Here is a 19,747-nt window from a genome sequence, read left to right as displayed (position 1 = left end):
ATCACGTATCATCAATTACTATCAATATTTCAATTGTTATTGTTCCTGATGAACCAGATAGATTAAAGGTTTGTATAATGCACAAAACAATAGCTCACAGGGCCATTTGCCAGTCTGAAACCTGTAAATTAAATCAGCCTCGTCTTTCCACTTACTAGTCAACTGTAAATCAGCGCGCCAGAGTATCTCTGCGCAAATCTCCCACAGAACTGTAAATTCTGTCATCTGACCGACAGATACGGTAATGACAGAGAATGCATTTCCAAAGCAAATGCTTTGCTGTCATCTGGGAAGTTTTGCACAAACACAAAGTCACCAGATGATGGCAGAGTTGGTTCAGACTGACTTGTTTCTAGTTGGGAAATATTTCTGTAATCATTACACAGGAGAGAGAAGTAGAGTAAGAGAGGTTATGATAAAAAGAAATCTAAAACAATCTACTGATTACCTTCTTGCAGCTTGTAGTGCAATCAGATTATTTTTCTCCAATATTTTCATTAGTCTTAAATTAAGTGTGCACTTTCTTGCAAGAAACCAGGGACTTGGGATTTGTCACTTTATTTTCATTTAGTATGGAGTGATGGAGTCGTAGACTAGAGGGACAATTTATAGGTAACATCTATACAGAGGGTATTGGCGCCAACAGTAAATTAAACAGTAATTTTTCTTTGAAACACCACGGACAGTGTCAAAAAAAATTAAAAATAAAATCCCTTCACAATTAAATCTGTTGAGCCAAACATTAATGTGGGCATACCAAATAGATGATGCATATCTGCATATATCTCCTTCAACCTCAAAAAGGCTCAAAGACAAATCAAGCAAATAAAATCTCACATTATAAAGAGTTTATTGCAGGCAAACAATACCATAAATAATATTTACAAACTACAGAACAACATTCCTTGGGCGCTGCATGGATGGCTGGTAAACAGTCTTTCAGTCTTGGGATAACAATTCTTCCTTTTTATGTCACACTGACCACTGATTCTCAAAATGTTTAATATTTTACTTAGTATTTTTTAAAATGCTGTCTTTAGCCCCAGAGAGATATAAAAAAAAGTTTTATCTATACTCACTTCTCAGTTTGACAATTATAATTTCTTTTAGAGCTATAATGCATTTTCCAAAGTGCACAACTTTTTGGCCTATACGTAACGCATGGGGCATTAATTAGTATTTAACAAAGTATGCACACCTCTGATGAAACGTATCTGCCTTTCAGAAAAGAACTCCAAAAAAATCCACAGCAAACTATTTCCCTCTTGGCATTTTAGTTTAGGCGTTTAGGAAATACGTTATGAAATTATTAAAAACAACAAACAAAGAACTTTCATGTCCAAAAAAAAACTTAATACCTCAATATTTCGAACAATTAACCCTGTTGATTGTCCCCATTTCCTAATCAACACTGACGGAAAAAAAAAAAGTGTCAGAAGTGCAACTATGAACAGCTCTTATTTTAAAATGCTTGTTTGCAGTAAAATGAAAGTTTGAACCTATCTGATTCTAGTTTCCTTTGCTTTTCAACATTCCAGTGGGAAAAGTACAATATGTGCCTGTTGAGTCTTACAGATTCTCACTCTTGCGTCATTGTTGTCGTTTCCTCTCTGCTTCTAAACAAAAATTCTCAAAAGCTTCTTCTATCTCAGGCTCCATCTCATCTTCAGAGTCGTATCTGTGAACACAACAAAACAAGTGATTAATTTTTTTTTTTTTTTTTTATCTTCAAGACAAATGTGCTCCTGAATGTATAATGGTGTGTGTAACTAATATTACATTACCAACAATTGGTGTAAGAAACTGCCATTTACACGACACAAAAACACAAGCTCACAGCCAAACACTAACACAGTTCTGAGAGAGAGGATAGGAGCGGGCTAAGCCCTCTTTCATACCTAACTGCTGACTAAACTGAATCTGAGGCAGTGGTCGACCATGTTGCATTGTGGGCCAGTCAAACACATTCACCAAGCTCAGGGGCCCACAGGTCAGTCGTGGTCATATGACCTGTGTCAAGCCACTATGCAGACATATAAACGAAGATGTGCCAGCAGCACGGTGCTACTGTTGAACTTTTAGAAGATCCGGGTCTAATTAGAACCACGATCTAGTGTTGAATAACCCAGATAATAATTACTGTAACATCAGTTACCAGAATATCTCATTTAAAAAATTGCAATGCGAGTACTAAAATGATCCCAACTCATTACTTTGATGACATCCACGTTATCTGTACGTTAGATGCTCGTTTGCCAAAAGCAATAGAATATATTGAAATAAACAAGAAATAAACAAATAAACCACGTCAGTAACTTGTTTGTTCACTGAATATAAGGTTGTCACGATACCAGAATTTTCAACTTAGATACAATTCTAGTTACTCAATGCCTCTTTCGATATCAAGGCAAAAAAAAAAAAAAGAAAGTCCGTTGCCCCAGCTAACTCTAGCTTGCTTTTGGAATACCAATGACAGGTGGCTGGCTGCTCTGACATCCACTTGCGTAGTGCTGCCTGCTTGTGCCTCCAGTCACGCGCTGGGTTCATTGCTGTAGAGAATGCCGTAACAGCCACAGCCGTTGTTTCTGATCTCTTTTTATTTTTATAGCTTCGGTACTTTCGATATTATCAAATGTAAAATTAACGTAGATCGTTATCGTTTTAAACACGTGGTAATAGAAGAAGTATCAAAGTATTCTTTTGGCAACCTTAAAAGGTTCAGTGTGTAAGATTTAGTGCCATCTAGTGGTGAGGTTGCAGACTGCAACCAACTGAAACTTCTGCTGTGTGCCAGCGTGTGGGAGAACTACTGTCCAGTGGCCGACGCAAAAACGCGAATGGCCCGACCTAGAACCAGCGTTCGGTTTGTCCGTTCTGGGCTACTGAAGAAACATGGCGGTGCGACATGGCGGCCTCTGTGGACGATGACCCGCTCAGTATGTAGATAAAAACAACCCATTCTAAGGTAACGGAAACACAATTCTTATTTTCAGGTTATTTTGCACTAATGAACATAGTTACTAATATTATATTCCATTTCTGCCAATAGATTGCCCTAAATCCTACACACTAGTCATTGTACGCAGCAGGTGGAGATAATTAATTGGTTAATCTTAACTAATGTTATGCATTAGGTAGGAAAGCATTATACTATCATTCCTAAAGTGGTGTAAATGCATGTATTCAATCACTTTGTTTCAATTTACACAACACAATTGACTTCCTTTTTGAATCACATAATTATGTCTCTATTTGGACAATACCTTGCACTGAATTTATTGTAGCTGCTTGCTCAGAGTTTTCACTATACAACCAATCTAAAAAACACATCACAAAGCGGTGACTGGCATTGATTTTAGGTATTCTGATTATGGTTTAGGATGTGATAGTTATTTCTTTGAATGGTACCTTTAGGCCCACAGTAAAGTAGGTGGCTGTGACGTAAAAGAAAGGTGTGCATGACCCATCTATATATTTTTTCATCCCTATGATATGTACTTACATTTCATTTCCATTTTCTCCATCAAGATCATGGAAATAGTCCTGCCTGTCCAGGATCTCTTGATATTTCTCAGCATATTCTGTAAAAGCAGAGAGGCCGACGTTAAGGAACATAAGAGGTAGCAACACGGTTATAGTAATGGGTGATAGAAACGATATGCAATAATAACGATACAAAATTGGCCTACGATAGAGATTTTAATTATAATGCACTATCGCGATTTTATTGATCCCAAAAAATGGGAAATAACGGTGTTGCAGCAACAAAATACCAGACACACAGCACACATACAGAGTATACATTAAATAATAGGAAACAATATACATGAAATAATAATTGAATACTACACAAGCAATATTTAAAATATATACAATTTGGAAATAAAATGTACAACTGTTTCAATAGATATAGATAAACTTAATGTGCAAGTTGGGGAGCAAAAATGTACAACTGTTTCACTAGTAATGATAGGATGTAGATAACCCTATTGTGCAAGGTTGTGCAAGGTGCATTCAGTGCAGTTGCGTTTTTTTTTGATCGATCAATGATTGATTGATTGATAGATTGATAGTGCATGTTGATGACGCAATCTACCCGCGAAATTTAGAGCCACGAGCTGCAACCGGCTTCAAAGCAGTAAACACGGCTGAAAGCGAAACGGAGGAGCTGGTGAAAAAGCCCGTGCAACATCCATTATTTGGACTTGGTTCGGATTTAAGCTGCTACAACGGACCTGTGGTCGAGCCGTACCATGGAGCCTCTCATCAGCCTGACCATTCACTATATAACGGACGATTGGAATCTTGGCAGCCGGTGTTTGCAGACGTCGTACTTCCCCGCTGAACATACAGCCGTGTGCGTGCGCGCATGCGTGCTCAGTCACTGTTTTGCACTTTTTACTATCTATGGCTAGGGTTGGGCATCGTTTGGATTTTAACGATTTTGATTCCAATTCCGATTTTTCCTTTCGATTCCGGTTCTTATCGATTCTCGATTCCAATTCTTTGAGAGGTGGAGTTCAAACGGGTCACATGCCTACTTTCACAAATAAGAGGAAAGTTTTATTTTGATTCAACAGTGGTTTGCAGTTTTACAGCTTTTTCAACGTAAAATAAAGCCAGACTAGAGCGCCGCTTACTGTGCTACATGGCTGCAACACAACAAGCGCCTGGCTGCTACGGAAACCCAAACTTGCGCATGTTAAATTGGGAAGTGATGATCGGATTTGAAACCAAATCCTCCAATTCCAAAATGATTCCAATACAGAAACGATTCTAATGGAATCGTAATTTTTGAAACGATTCCGATTAGGAATCGGTTCTCAATGCCCAACCCTATCTATGGCATGGCACTACTGTAAAGAAACTTTTATACTTAAAACATTTTCTTTAGTTGAGTATATGTGCCTTATACTTGAAGTATCTTCTTTATTCAAAAGAATTATTGTGCTTTCATTTTGCACTTTATTATGTTTTCATTTGAAGTATCTGTGTTTACACTAAAGGAAAGAAACCCAATACTTAAGTCTGCAACTAGTGTACTTGAATTTTATTTTATCTGCAACATTATGTTGTATAATTACGGTTTTGCACAATAAATGTTCTCAAAACTACATACTACGTTTCTTTCTCTTTCCTTAGGGTCTATGTAACCTGTTCTGAAATGGTTCTATTATAATGTATATATCATGATATATATCGTTATCGCAAGAGGCTGCAATCTATATCGCAATATGGATTTTAGGCCATATCGCACATCCCTAAGTGGTTACATTTTTTTTCTATTTAAATTAGGAAGGACTGCTTCTTTCTACCATTTAAATGACTTATTCAATTATTAGTCTGAGGAGAGTAACCAGGATGAGTTAAGCCAAGATGCATATTTATTAGAACTATTTGTGAAATTATTTTTTGTCTTCTAGACTTTTCATTTGTGTGCATAAACTATACAGAAACCACTTTACATTATTCTTGTGGGTTTTTAGATCTCCATAACAGACAAGATCTTACATGTCCACTGTGCATGTGATTGACTGAACAGAAATGAAAACATGGTAAAGAGAAAACCTTTGTTGCTCGCTCCTTATCTATCACAAACGTGTACATAGTCTCACCTGGATCTGCTGCTGTAAAAGGAGTACCATCTTCTGTGTAGAATGTAGGTTCATTCTGAGAGGAGAAAAACAAATCCATGAAAAAACAGAAATGCAGAGAAAAAAAAAAAATAGAATTAAAAAGAAAAGAAAAACGGGGAGTATAGTACAGTGGAGACTCACCATGAAGTAGTTAGGGTCGTTGTCTGGCGTGGCGTTGCTGGCTGCTGCGGCAGCACGGACTCTGCCCCAATCACTAGATCTCAACTCCACTAGTTTAAGAAGCATCTGTCTGACATCCCTGAGGACAGACATGCTCATGTCAGAAAGTTTTACACAGCATCTATGAGGGTTTAACTCTGAAATGTTCTGCTTTTTGGCACTTCAGCATTTTGCCAGTTTATTGCGGACTTCTGAATGATACATACGTTCCCAGTGTGTGTGTGTGTGTGTGTGTGTGTGTGTGTGTGTGTGTGTGTGTGTGTGTGTGTGTGTGTGTGAAAAAGCTAAAACTCTTTGCTACACGTTGGTTTCTTCTGTTGTTTTCTAAAACTCTGAAACATGATATACTTGATGACTTCATTTTTTGTTAGGGCTGGGTACCGAACGTTGATACTTTTATGGTATCGAAAAAAAGCTTATCTGTCCTCTCTGCATATTGACACAGAGGGGAGCTCCGACACACACACACGCACGCACATGGAGAGGTTCGGACGGAGTAAACTGTCTGCAGTTTTGTTGAAGTCACAGAGAGTCACGGTTGGTTTTAGGTGTGGTTACAGTTTTTTAAAACTTCACGCAGACAGCGTTTGCTGCAATATGATATTAATGGCGAGCCGAAAGCGGTTGCGGTGCTGTTTACGTTACATTTCCTCTTACAAGCAGTCACAACAGTGGTTTCTCTGCCCTGATGACTGACTGACAGGCTGAGCTTGCAAGGCAAGGCACTTTTATTAATGTTACTCTGAGTGAGCAGTTTTACCAGAATTTTTAAATTTAATTTAATTTTACATTTCTTTAAACTGTTTTGATTCACAATTAAGGTGGAAAATAAAAGCTTTGTGTTTAATGTATTTTTGTTGATGTTGAAATGGATTTTAAAACATATGGTATCGAAAAAAAGTATCGTTAGGAATCGGTATCGAAACTGAGGTATCGAAATTGGCACCGGATCGAAAGATTCTGAACGATACCCAGCCCTATTTTTTGTGAAAGAATATCTATTCTTCCAAAGCGTTTGATTACACACATGATCATTAGGTGCAACTATGTTGGCAGACACCTCTGCAAATATCCCTGCAAGTTTGCAGCATCTCAGATGTCTAGGCATATTTCAAGCTTTTTCATATCTAAGGTTATCTTAAGCGTAGGTATTGAGTAGCAGCACAAAAGACCACATTGATATACACACCTGCTGCAGGTGGCATCCAGTAGAATATTTTCTATTCTTTGGATCAATTCCTCCATGTGTGGTTTTCCACTCTCTTTCCACGTGTCATCCAGGACCGAGCCGGTCAGCTGTAAATTTGAAATACATTCTTATTACCTTCCAACACAGTAGAACTACCTGGAAAGCGTTTGATACAAATCTGTAAACATATCTCATTGAGATTTGAAACCTTAAGCAGTTTGACAGCGCAGATGAGATTTGCATCCACAGGCTTGGAGAACAGACTGATTAACAAGTCTTTCAGCGCAGTGAGGAGGATATTTGCTCGACTTGGAGGTCCTTTTGGTTTCTTTATCTAAACAAACAAAAGAAGATTGGCACAGATAACACATGACTGACGCAATGAGAAGATTGAAGGCATGCTAAGTAGTATTCTGGTGTTGGTATCTTATGAACCCAACATGCACAGTTGGCCCCCCTTGCCTAAGATCTACAACATATATAAAGTTGACCACAATACAACGGAATGTGCCAGCAGCAGCAGCAACAGCCATCCTAAATGTCTGGCAGCAACTCAAACAGGACATGAGTGACAAGTTGATACAAATAGGCATAAATAAAAGTGTATTTAGCTTGGTCTGTTTTTTTTATATGAATGGACTGCTTAAATTAGCAAGTACACTTAGCAAGTCCAGCGAAGTGTTCCCCAGTGCCACTGGGGCAGCATGTAGGCCCCCCAACAAGCTCACAACCTGCAGCATAAGCATTGCTTGCGAGGCTAAATTCAGTGCGAGGTATTGTCCAAATAGAGACATAATTATGTGATTCAAAAAGGAAGTCAATATAGAGCTGTGTAAATTGAAACAAAGTGATTTAATACATGCATTTACACCACTTTAGGAATGATAATACAATGCTGTCTTACCTCCAGGTTAAGATAGAGCTCTCCAAGAAAGAGCACAAAGGAGTGGAATTTCTTCTGAGTCTCCAGGTCTCCTCGAACCGCTACATCCCTCTGTTCATACTCTTTTCGACATCTACGGAAGAAAACGTTCTTCCTTTTTAATGTTGATTTGACTCAACAATGACAGTTCACGCTGCTTTGCATATTGATATTCTCGCCCAATAACTAGTCTGTAAAAATACTTCCAACTTCTAGTACTGCTTTTGTGATACCAACATTTGTTACTGCTTCTACATCGTCTAATAAAAAAACAAGACCCTTTTTCATCCATCTAATTATCAAGAAATTGTATTGAATGAAAGTTTTTTTTTTTTTTTTTTTTTTAAATCATAAGATCTAGTCTACTACATCCTGATATGAACCCACAGTAAATACGATACAAACTGAAATGAATCACCTTTGCAGGAGCAGCTGACGATAGTTGCCACTTGGTGGACTGACAATGAGGTGATGGGACAGGTAGTTACAGAGCCTGGCACCCGTGTAAGAGAAGTTTGGAATGGCAGTAGACTGAAATGAAAAGAAAACTTAATACTCAGTAAGGTACCTTATACAATTGTTTGTTTTGTCAGAAACATGCATTTATATTTAATATGTATGCTGTGTTTAGGCAGGTTTGGTATAAAATCACAATATTTAAAATGTATACAAACTCCAAACCTGTGTGTATATCAGTTCCACCAGCTCCTTCAACAACTCTTCAGTAGTAACCCAGGAATTGAGCATGCCAGTTATGTGTTCAACATCCGACTCAAAGGAGCCTGGTGAGGAGCTCAGGTGGGCCAGGAAGCCTTTGACTGTATCAGCCAAGGTTGGTTCACCGTAATAGCTGCTGTCGTCGTCATCATAATAAGAGGGGTCCTATACAAATATCACAATACAAACGAAATAAAAACCCAATGCAAAATAATTGAGTAGCCTAACATATTAAAATAAAAAATAAAAATCTAAGTTCACAAAATAGTAATGATGGATGCGCTACTGACACAATTCCCGACTCCTACTTGGAAGAAAAGAAGAAAAAAAAATAGTGTCAGAATAAAGGCAGTGATGGTGTGAAAATTCCTCTTACTTCATATGTGTTGATTCCAGAGGGGACAAACTCTGGGGCACTGGCTGAAAGCTTTGATGACTTGACCAAAGAATCCACTTCATTACAACCTGTGGAGGCAGACGTGCTGTCAGCATTTGTACTTTGTTGGGGTTTGCTCTGTCTTTTAAAATCTGAAAAAGGAAGAAGAAATAAGTTTTCAGTCTTTGTTACATGTGACACTATTCATCCCATTGTTACTGTTGTAATCTATTAATTCAAAAATGTTAATCTTTCAAAATGGGTGTCCAAATAAATATATATGTCCTTTTGTAAAAATACTGACTTATTCAGCAAACCTTGTTCAAACATGGCTCATTGATGTGTATTGAATAGTATTTTTTGGCAGCAAAGAAAGTCTATGGCACAGAGGAATATGCTATATCAGGCATGGATACACAGATAATAATTGTTAATAGGATCAATTATTTGTTGGTTTTAGTCTTGGGTGACAACCCTATTATCCCAGATGGAAATTGGTTTGCAATGTGGGCACAAAATGTGAAACACAATTAAAAGATATACACAGTAAAAACAAAACAATCAACAGGACATAAAAGACATAGTCCACTCATAATAAACAGATTGCAATACTAAACAACACTCTAACGAAGTGCTTATAAACTTATGTTGAGTCTAAAGACGTAATACATCACCAAATAACACACATTACTTTCTAATACGTATCATAGTGCTGCTGTGTCAGTAATAAGAGTTTCATGCGGACTAATGGCAAGATAGTGTGTGTGTGTACACCCGCCCCCCAGTGCTGCAACTGATGCATGTGTGCTGGTCGCAGGCCCAATCTCCCAGACTTATCGGTTACAGTTCATACTGTAAGGGCTGCTAAAGTACAGTGTAGGGCTGGGCGATATGGACCAAAAGTCATATCCCGATATATTTTGGCTGAATATCGATATACGATATATATCCCGATATTTTTCCCGCAAAGTGAGAGCAAATGTTCAGTCAAAGTCAAAGCCAAATATGACATGTCACAAGTAGTTTCATAGCAACCAGCTATTTCAGTGAACAGTTACAAAAAGTAATGAATAAATAATGAACAGGTTTCTTCACCTGGTTCATGATTAAATGCTCAGCTGTTCAAATAACAATAAAATGTAAACTGTATAACATATAAATACTGTATAACAACAGGAGTACCTTTATTGAAATCAAAGCTCCATATGGTGCACATTTAAATAAAAAAATATCTTAAATAAAAAGCCTATAAAAAATAAAGAGGGACAATCCAAAAGGATCAGCAGCTTGCTTGCTTGCTTGGAGCAAGGATCAAATTTGAACTATATCGATATATGCGATATGGTCTAATTCCATATCTCATTTAAAAATATATCGATATATTTTTTATATCGATATATCGCCCAGCCCTAGTACAGTGCACATCAACATAGTGGAGCAATATCTGTAATTGGTTGGCTGTCATCCCAGAAATTAGTACCGGATCATGCTGGCTATTAACTGTAGTGATGAAGTGATATTTCGTTTCAATCATTTTTTTCAGAAGGCAATAGCAACACATTTTTCACCATAATGGTTGATACTAATATACTTTTAGGAGACGTTCAATATGCATGCAGTTTAACACAGGTTGTGCTTTTCAGACCTGCCTATGTCATCATGACCATACAGAGTCCTTTAGAAAAAGATCACAATAGGGCATCCAATTGTCCAACATAGTACTCATTACAATACAGAGTTTTATAGCTAAAACACAAAGAATAAGGTGACATCTATAGGTACAAAAACTAAAAGAATAAAAACTATCCAAGAGTATTTGGAGACAAATTACATAATAAAGTGACAGTGGTGTGATTAATAGCAGCAGAGTCAACAGGTCTCCGTAAACAGAGTACACCAGACTGATATATGGTTAAATAATGGAACTCAAATGTTTGTCTGTATTAATTTATTAGAATATAGTGCAGGAGTCAAGGTAACATAATAACATAATGTAGTATAATATGTACATTATGATATAGTGAGGGTGGCACGTTAGTGTAACGTTAGTAGTTATAGTATAGAACATAACTATTCTATTTTTATATGACTATTATAACATAACGTTTTCTCTTCAAAGTGTTAGCTGGGTATTCAGCTTTAAATGTGGCAAGTAACTAATCAACTAACTACGTGACATCTGAGTGGGAGCTTTATTTAGACGCTGCGTTGCTTCACGTGAAAGAACAATCCAACAGGTGCATTTCGCAACGTCAAAATTTGGCTAGCGAACATTAATGGTACTAAGCAGCTAGCTAGCCAATTCACGTTACAGAACCAGATTAATACCATGTTAAACTAGTAACTTAACCCCCATAGGCTTCTCAGAGGAACTTTCAAGCCGGAGGTAATTTGTGTGGCTACTATTAAATATATGCAAACACAGCTCTGGCCTTCCGTGATCACGTAGCTAGCTAAGCGAGTTGTATTTACATGAACTCGAATCTGAAAGTAGCTAGCTAAATTAGCTCAGTTGTCGTTAGCTAGCGTTAATTGACAGCTCCCTACCTCCACCACCCACGACGTTGGCCGTGCTAATGTTGTTCTCGGCAAAAGGCGGGGATGTTCGCGGCTGTCTCAATGGTTCCCTTTGGTTGAAAAGCGTTGTTTTGGTTTCACAATCCCCGGCGGCGCCTCCCGCAAGCCCGGGGTCCGCGGGTAGATTTCGGGTTCTCCCTGCTCCGGGAGCTCGGTCGAAACTGTCGTTCATGTCTGCTCTCTTGACTCTCAAAGCAGCATTAAAAGAAGAAATGCTGTTCACTGCTTTTTGTTTTGCGTAGCAGCAATTGCTTGCTTTTGTTTTATCACAACAAAGCACCACCTATCTCTCTTTCATGATGGCTTTTTTCTCTATGGGCTAGTATCATACACAACTTTTTTTTTTGGTCACTTCCTTTAACAACAAACTCGCTGTCGCTATCCACAACAGTGTGTGATGTGGAAAAAAACGGTATCCCTCTAGTGGCTTGGAGTGGAAGCTCAGCCATAAATTGTGCATCGTGCAAATTCAGAATACAGCACGGTGTTATCAGTGATTGTAAGATTATTCAGATTCTTAAGTAATTTTAGACATATCACAATTAAGTATGCATACATATTATTATTTTAGGTATACGTGCAGTTTAGTGTCCGAAATTCCCCATACAATGTCCTAAATTAATTATGAACCTGCTAAACCACCTGTGCTACCCTAACCCTGACCCTAACCTTAACCTGTCTCAGATAAGACCCTCATCATTTGGGGCACTCAGTTTTTGGAAAATAATTTGGGACACTAAACTGCACATAAGCCATTGTTTTATAGGTAGAGTACAGTACTCATTTTACTCGAGTACTATACACAAATTGTTAGGTTTACTCACTAACAATTAACAAAGTAGGGGAGGGTCCAATGAACATATAGTACTTCAGTTCCACATGACACGCCCACTAACACATCCACACAGAGTCTGGACCTGTCACGAGTACAGCTAGTGCCTCACAGGAAGGTGAATGAGCCTCCAACCTTCAAAGGGGATGGCACGGACACTGTAGATGTGCATGAGTGGGAGGACCTGATGAAGAACTACATGAAGAGGATGGATGTCAGAACGGAGCAACAAGCGGAGGAAATACTCATCCATCTCAGGGGTAGGGCTAAAGATGTTGTTAAGTTCGGAATGAGGAACAGTGGCATTGATGTGACCCGGAACCCAGACGCCATCTATGGTCTTCTCCGTAAACATTTTGCTGCTGTCCCCTGTTCACCTCTCCCCCTAGCAGACTTTTACACTACACTGCCGAGGAGTAATGAGGATGCGTACGACTACTGGCTGAGGCTCAACCAGGCTGCGGACGTTGCTGCTGATCGCCTCAAAGAGCAAGGCAAGGAACTGGACTGCCCGAGCCTAGAAGTGACGCGTATGTTTAACAAGAACTGTCCCTCCAAAGAGCTCGCCATAACATTCAGGTCAAAGACAATTGACAAGTGGTCTGCGGTGGAGGTCCAGGACGTGCTGGATGCGTACCACTCAGAGATGGGTTCGAAGAGTCCTGCTACTGCTGCTGTGAGTAGGAAGCCCAGCGAGAATGTGTACGTAAACAAAGTCGAAATGCTTCACACTGCAGTGCCTCCACCTGACACTTCAGACTCTCACACAGCCAAGACGACAGACCTTGCTGCTCTTGAACGTGTCATCACCATGCTGGAGAAAGTTCTACTAGAGAGATCTGCTCCGAATAGGGCCAGTACTTCTAGACAGCCTAGGTCGAAACCCCCCAGGATTGAGGGTCTGAATAACCTGCCATGTGCTGTCTGCGGTGATGCTGCCCACTCTGCTCTCACTCATTGCCGTGACAATAAACTCTGCTTTCAGTGCTGTTCACCTGCTCACTCCAGACGCAGCTGCCCTGTACAGACAATGTCCACCACACCTGCACAGTTGGGAAACTAGTGGGTCTGCATCCAGGGGAGGACGATGCAGATCCTATTAGTGTACCTCCCAGTAGTGATATGGATGATTTTGAGTCAGTGTTCGAGTCATTCAGTTCCACAGCAGCCCCAGGCAAAACTTTTATATTTCAAGACACACAAAGAATCCAGAAGTTAGACAGTTTGTTCTATACCACTGTCACTGCAGGAAATGTTGCTCTGAAGGCAATGATTGACAGCGGCTCGACAGGATGCACGTTAAGTGATGCAGCTGTATTGCGCCTCTTGCAGCATAATCCAGACATGAGACGTTACTCTGCAGACGATGTCGTCATTATTGGATGTGGTGGTCACCAGGTCACGCCTTCAGCAGTATGTGATGTGGAAGTAGTGGTGTATGATTGCAAGATGGTTGTTCCTATGTTTGTGGTGCCTGGTCAGACTGACAATGTTATCCTGGGCAGCAACGCCATCAAGAAGATTCTTCAACTGATGAGGAAGACAGACAGCTATTGGCGACTCATGTCAGAGCCCAGCAGTGTTTCTGATGAAGACTGTCATCGCTTCTTCTCCCTTCTTTCCAACACAGAGAGATGGAGAGGTGAAACAGTGCTTGACAAGGTTGGCACACTGAAGTTACAACGGTGTGTGACGCTACAGCCACGAAGTGAACATCTTGTGTGGGGTAAGCTTCCTGCTTCAGCACCAATGTCAGTTGGCAGTGCAGTGATTGTTGAACCAACTCAATCAAGATGCAGATCCATGAAAGTACTGGTTGGTAGACTCATTACACCAATGTGGGGCAATTGATGGCTGCCCATCAACCCTTCCAGTGAGCCCATAGTGCTGAGGAGAAACACTAAGCTGGCAGATGTGTTTCCCTGCAACGCCGTGGAGGATATGTCTCAGCCTGGCCACATCCAAGTCCACTCTCAATCCCTGACTGATGCCACGACGACAAGGACCAGGGAGGATGTCAGAAGGGCATTAGACAAGTGCAAGTGTCTGACCTGATGGACAGTGACGGTGTCACTCTGCAGAAGAAGATTCGGTCCTTCTTGGGGATGGTGCTGTACTATCAGCATTTCATCAAAGATTGCTCCACTAAAGCCAGGCCCCTTTTCAAGCTCCTCTCAGAACAAAGGACAGGGGTGAAAGCCCAACGAGGGAGGAAGCCCAGAAATAATCTCTCTGGTCATGTGAAGCTGTCGGCAGAGGATTGGACAACCGAGTGTCAGGGTGCTTTTGACACTTTGAAGCACGATCTATCGCACAGTGTGACATTGGCCCATCCTGACTTCGGGAAGCCCTTCATTCTTGCTGTGGACGCTTCTTTTGATGGGATTGGAGCTGGTCTTTCCCAGCTTCAGCCTGGTGAGAAAATTGCGAGGCCAGTCGCCTTCGCCAGCAAAACACTGTCACAGGCTCAGTTGAACTACCCGGCTCACAGGCTAGAATTTCTCGCTTTGAAGTGGGCCATTTGTGACAAGTTCTCCCACTGGCTCAAAGGAAGGCATTTCACTGCATGGTCTGACAACAACCCCTTAACCTACATTCTAACAAAGCCCAGGCTGGATGTGTGCGAACAAAGATGGGTGGCGAAGCTTGCGGCATATGACTTTGACCTAAAGTATGTCCCAGGGCCAAAGAACACCGTTGCTGATGCCCTGAGCCGTGAGCCTTTTGTCCGGTCCAGCGTAAGCCATTGCCGGGTGAAAGAACCTTATCTGTCTTTGTTGGATGAGGTCAATGGAGTTGTTACTGGGACAGTACAGGATGCCTTCCGACTGACCACCAACTGTCAAGCTGTCCAAACCGCTGAAAGCCATACTGATGGAGACCTTGGTCCAGAACAAGATTTCTGTCCACCATCTAGAGGTGCCATCTGCGCTGAGGAAGTGTCGGCAGTCTTGGATGTCGCGATGGTGGTGTCTCTCAAATGTCTGGCGCAAGCCCTAAGTCGCTGCAACTACCTGAGGAAGACCCATCCATTGTCCTCCCACACAGTCATTTGACCAATCTACAGTGGCAGGATGCTGCAGTGAGCAGAGTTCTCTTCTATGTTCAGCGGCACAGGAGGCCGAACGCACATGAACGGGCGACAGAGTCGGGCTGTGTACTCAGGCTGTTGAAGCACTGGGAGAAGCTGAAGGTGCGCAATGGAATTCTCTACAGAGTGAAGAGTGACCGTCGCATGAACAGAAAGATCTTTCAGTTTGTCGTACCAGAGTCTCTGAAACGACAAGTCCTGCACAGTGTTCACGATGCAGCTGGTCACCAGGGCCGTTCAAGGACTCTCTCTCTGGCCAGTGCACAATTCTTCTGGACAGGCATGGAGAAGGATATTGTGAGGCATGTGAAGCACTGCCAGAGGTGCATCTTAGGGAAGACTCCTGAACCAGCTGCTTGAGCCCTTCTTGAGATAATTTGCACTTCAGCTCCATGGAGCTAGCGTGCATTGATTTTTGGACAGCGGAGTCAAGTGATAAGAAGACTACTGATGTCCTTGTTGTTACAGACCATTTCTCCAAGCTGGCTCTCGCCTTTCCCTGTAGAAACCAATCTGCAAAACAAGTTGCCCGCTGCTTATGGGACAAGTTTTTCTGCATCTACGGGTTCCCCAAAAGGATCCATTCAGATCAGGGGGCCAACTTTGAGAGCAGGCTCATCAAAGATCTACTTGAGATGGCGGGTGTGCATAAGTCCCATATAACACCATATCATCCCATGGGCAACGGCATCACAGAAAGATTTAACAGAACCCTTGGGGGCATGATACAGACTCTTCCCCCAAAGTGCAAATCCAAGTGGCCGCAGATGCTCCAGATGTTGACCTTCTGCTATAACTGCACGATGCACGAGACCACAGGCTTTGCGCCGTTTTACTTGATGTTTGGGCAGATCTCGCGCTTGCCTGTCGATGTCATGTTCCATCATGTCCTGGAGGATGCTGACGTCGTCAGCCACCATGAGTTTGTACACCATCTGAGGAGAGATCTCTCTGAGGCTGCGCAGATTGCTCAGCAGCATGCCCTTGACGAGCAAGACCGTCACGCAGAGATCTACAATCGCAGGGTCAGAGGATCGCCGTTGACTGTGGGTGACAGGGTGCTGCTAGCCAATCGAGGTGGGAAAGGCAAGAAGAAGGTTGCAGACCGGTGGGATTCAACCCCTTTTGATGTGGTGTCTGTGAGATCCGGAATCAACGTGTACAGGATCCGAGATAGCGTCACAGGAAAAGAGAAGGTTGTGCACAGGAACATGCTGCTCCCAGTTGACTTTCTGGCTTTTCCTGAGCAAGATGGAAACCAAGCAGCCTCTGGAGAGTCACGGTCTGATGCATCACACAGGAGTGCTCAGAGCTCGCACAGGACTGCTCAGAGTTCCGTCATGCATAATGAGGAGGATACTCAAGTACGCACCATGAACTGGCTCATGCAGTCGCCAGCCCAAGTGGAAGCAGAGAATGTTCCTGGAGGAGATGGCCTCGACGATGCCTTAATGGTGGATGTCATGGAAGGAGACCAATTGGATGAGTCGCCAGACAGTGTTCCTGATGATTCTGAACATGTCCACATCACTCATGCACACACTGATTCATCATCAGACCCGGTACACGACACAGCACACTTGCTTGTCAATGAACCTGTAGTCATAGGTGACCCTCTCACTGCAGTTGAGGTTGAGCTAGATTCACAAGATTTGGGAGGAAATAGGCTTATTTGTGAGATGGCAAACCAGAGACTTGTGGGGAATATTGAACCTATAATAGGGTCTGCGTTTAGTGTTATTGCAGTGCCAATGTGTGTGTACTGCAAATGATGAGATTTGGTGACAAGTAGCACCCTTTTGTTTTTTATTTATCAGTCTGTTTTGGTTTATGATTTGGGAGTATGAGATTCTCTACACTAATAGGGCAAAGATATGTACAAGTATGTGAGATGTAAATGGCATCTTTGTTTGTCTGTGATAAGTATGGGTTTTGGTTCCATCCTGTCCTTACACACTTCTTAAGGAAGAATTTCTAACATTGACTTTTTCGTACGTCAGTGCCCGAAATCCACAGTTTATTTATTTGTTTTTTTTTTCTCTGTAGTTTTATGTGTTGCCCCTATTTGGCATAATTTAAGGGGGGTGTATGTAACGGAGTAGAATATACTTGGTTTAATTATGGCAAAAGCGGGGCAACAATGCCACCTATTGGCACGGTGGTAGTTATGACATTGTGTTTACGGAACTACACAGAGTGATGCGGGAAGTGCAGTGGTAGGTCACGTTCTCCCGCATGGTCCGGGATAATTAATAATTTTGTGAGATTTCAAATGTTCACTTTGTATTTTACCATGTAATGTACATATATTGACGTTAGATAACTATCTTGAGCCCAGACTATAAGCTATCTAGTCTTTAAAATGATATTTTAGAGACTTACTGAAACGTACATTGTCAGTGTTAGCCTAGCATAATCATTTGCATCTGTTCCGTGTTTTGTTCAGACTGTTATCCTGAGACCAATGCGATTGACATGCCACTGCTGTACTGTGTTATAGAGCAATAAGGAAGATATGGTGCAATAAAGACCCCTGTAATACACCTGGCTGCCTCTGATGTGTAGGAGCGACAGTAGTGTGGAGCTGCATTTCATCACATACAGTTGTGACCCGTCACATATATATATATATATATATATATATATATATATATATATATATATATATATATATATCAGAAGTATTAGCAGGAAAGTGTCACTCGCGATGCAAAAAAATTAATATTATTATTGATGCTAACGTATGCTATATATAGCATTTTATTGTAGGTGCTGGTGCTAATTTTAACTAAGGTAGTTCATGTTATAAAATGGTTTAATGTCAGATGCAGTAGAGTAAAAAATACAATATTTCACAATGAAATGTAGTGGAATAGAAGTATAAAGCAGCGTACAATTGGAATACGAGAATGTATTCCAATTGGCCTGGGCGACCATTTTATCCTCTGGGTCAGATTATTATATTCATCCCTGATGGCCTCAGTTCAAACCAACGACACGTTGTTACCCCTTTTCTCACTCCAGAGAGGTACCAGGCAGGGCTGCCCTCTCTGTCGCCACTTCTGTTCGCCATTGCAATACAACCTCTGGCCATTTGGCTTCGCTCGGAGGAAGGTTTCGAAGGCATCACATGATCTGGCACAACTCATAAAGTCTCACTGTATGCGCACGACCTGCTCCTGTACATTTCTAACCCAGCCGTCTCGTTCCCTGTGATTTTAAACATTCTGGAACGGTTCGGTGCGTGTTCTGGCTACAAGCTCAATTATCAGAAAAGCGAGCTCCTACCGCTACATTCTCTGGCTATGCAGCTCCCACGCTCTTTATCGTCATTTAAGTGGGCAGAGGACAGATTTCGTTGCTGGGGATTTTTTATTACAACGGCCATATCAGACATGTTCTGCAAAAACTTCTTACCTCTGGTCGAAAAAATTTAAAGTGATTTTGACCGCTGGTCGGTCCTACCACTCTCCCTCGTGGACCAGATACATTTGATTAAGATGGTGGTCCTCCCCAAATTTCTTTATCTTTTCTAGTACATCCCTGTACTTATCGTTAAATCTTTTTTCAACAAGCTGGACGAGGCAATATCTAAATTTCTATTGGGGCAGCAAACCTGATAGGAAAGGCAATATTACAGTCACCGAAGGCTGAGGGGGGTCTGCCGCTCCCTAACTTAAGGCGATACTACTGGACAGCTAACTTGTAAAAACTCCTGTACTGGATGAGCAACGACTGTGCCTCTCTGGGTACATTTGGAAAAGGCAGGATTGCGCCTTCCGCTGCAGTCGGTCCTCTGCTCTCAGCTCCCTCTGCCTTTAAAGTCTGTGGGCGCACACCCGATTGTATCCCTTTCGCTCAAGATCTGGAGTCAAGTTAGGAAAAACTTTCACTTACAGGGCCCTTCCGTCTTGAACCCACTGCTTAAAAACCACGTCTTTACACCCTCATGTTCAGACCTTGCATTCAGGGCCTGGCACAATAATGGTGTCATCAGCGTCAAAGACCATATAAAGATGGCATATTTGCATCCTTCACAGAGCTCGCTTCCCTTTATGATTTGCCAAAGTCACACCTCTTTTGTTTTTTCCAGATTAGGGACTTTGTGAAAAAGACATTTCCTCACTTTCCAAACCACCCCCCCGAAATCCTTACTGATTCCCTCCTGGCGAGAGACCCAAACCGAAAGAAATGTGTTTCTGTATTGTACGACTCATTATGCTTGTC

General features: G+C 41.4%; 1 protein-coding gene across 2 annotated transcripts; it reads right to left on the bottom strand.

The window, feature by feature from the left end:
* Positions 1-833: 833 nt before the first annotated feature.
* Positions 834-11,968, bottom strand: paip1 (poly(A) binding protein interacting protein 1). Of its 2 annotated transcripts, none has more exons than XM_028578115.1 (11): positions 11,568-11,968; positions 9,021-9,109; positions 8,609-8,809; positions 8,346-8,458; positions 7,910-8,021; positions 7,214-7,339; positions 7,006-7,112; positions 5,778-5,895; positions 5,616-5,670; positions 3,503-3,581; positions 834-1,678 (listed from the first exon to the last, which is right to left on the bottom strand). In XM_028578115.1, the coding sequence occupies exons 1-11, from the start codon at positions 11,767-11,769 to the stop codon at positions 1,591-1,593; spliced, it is 1,290 nt and encodes a 429-aa protein (XP_028433916.1). In that variant the 5' UTR covers positions 11,770-11,968; the 3' UTR covers positions 834-1,590. The 2 variants fall into 2 exon arrangements, with proteins under 2 accessions (XP_028433916.1, XP_028433915.1); XM_028578114.1 differs by having other exon boundaries at positions 9,021-9,172; positions 11,568-11,967.
* Positions 11,969-19,747: the final 7,779 nt, after the last annotated feature.

The sequence above is a fragment of the Perca flavescens genome, chromosome 5 (assembly GCF_004354835.1).
Source record: "Perca flavescens isolate YP-PL-M2 chromosome 5, PFLA_1.0, whole genome shotgun sequence".
Classification (NCBI taxonomy): domain Eukaryota; kingdom Metazoa; phylum Chordata; class Actinopteri; order Perciformes; family Percidae; genus Perca; species Perca flavescens.
This window is presented reverse-complemented; position numbering and strand designations above follow the sequence as displayed.

What these genes read in the sequence shown, in the direction of transcription:
- paip1 (XM_028578114.1), bottom strand. Translation starts at nt 11,769, where the DNA reads ATGAACGACAGTTTCGACCGAGCTCCCGGAGCAGGGAGAACCCGAAAT. An exon ending in CAACGTCGTGGGTGGTGGAG is followed by an intron (nt 9,173 to 11,567) that starts GTAGGGAGCTGT and finishes TTCCTTTTTCAG; the next exon opens with ATTTTAAAAGACAGAGCAAA. An exon ending in TGGAACTGATATACACACAG is followed by an intron (nt 8,459 to 8,608) that starts GTTTGGAGTTTG and finishes TTTTCATTTCAG; the next exon opens with TCTACTGCCATTCCAAACTT.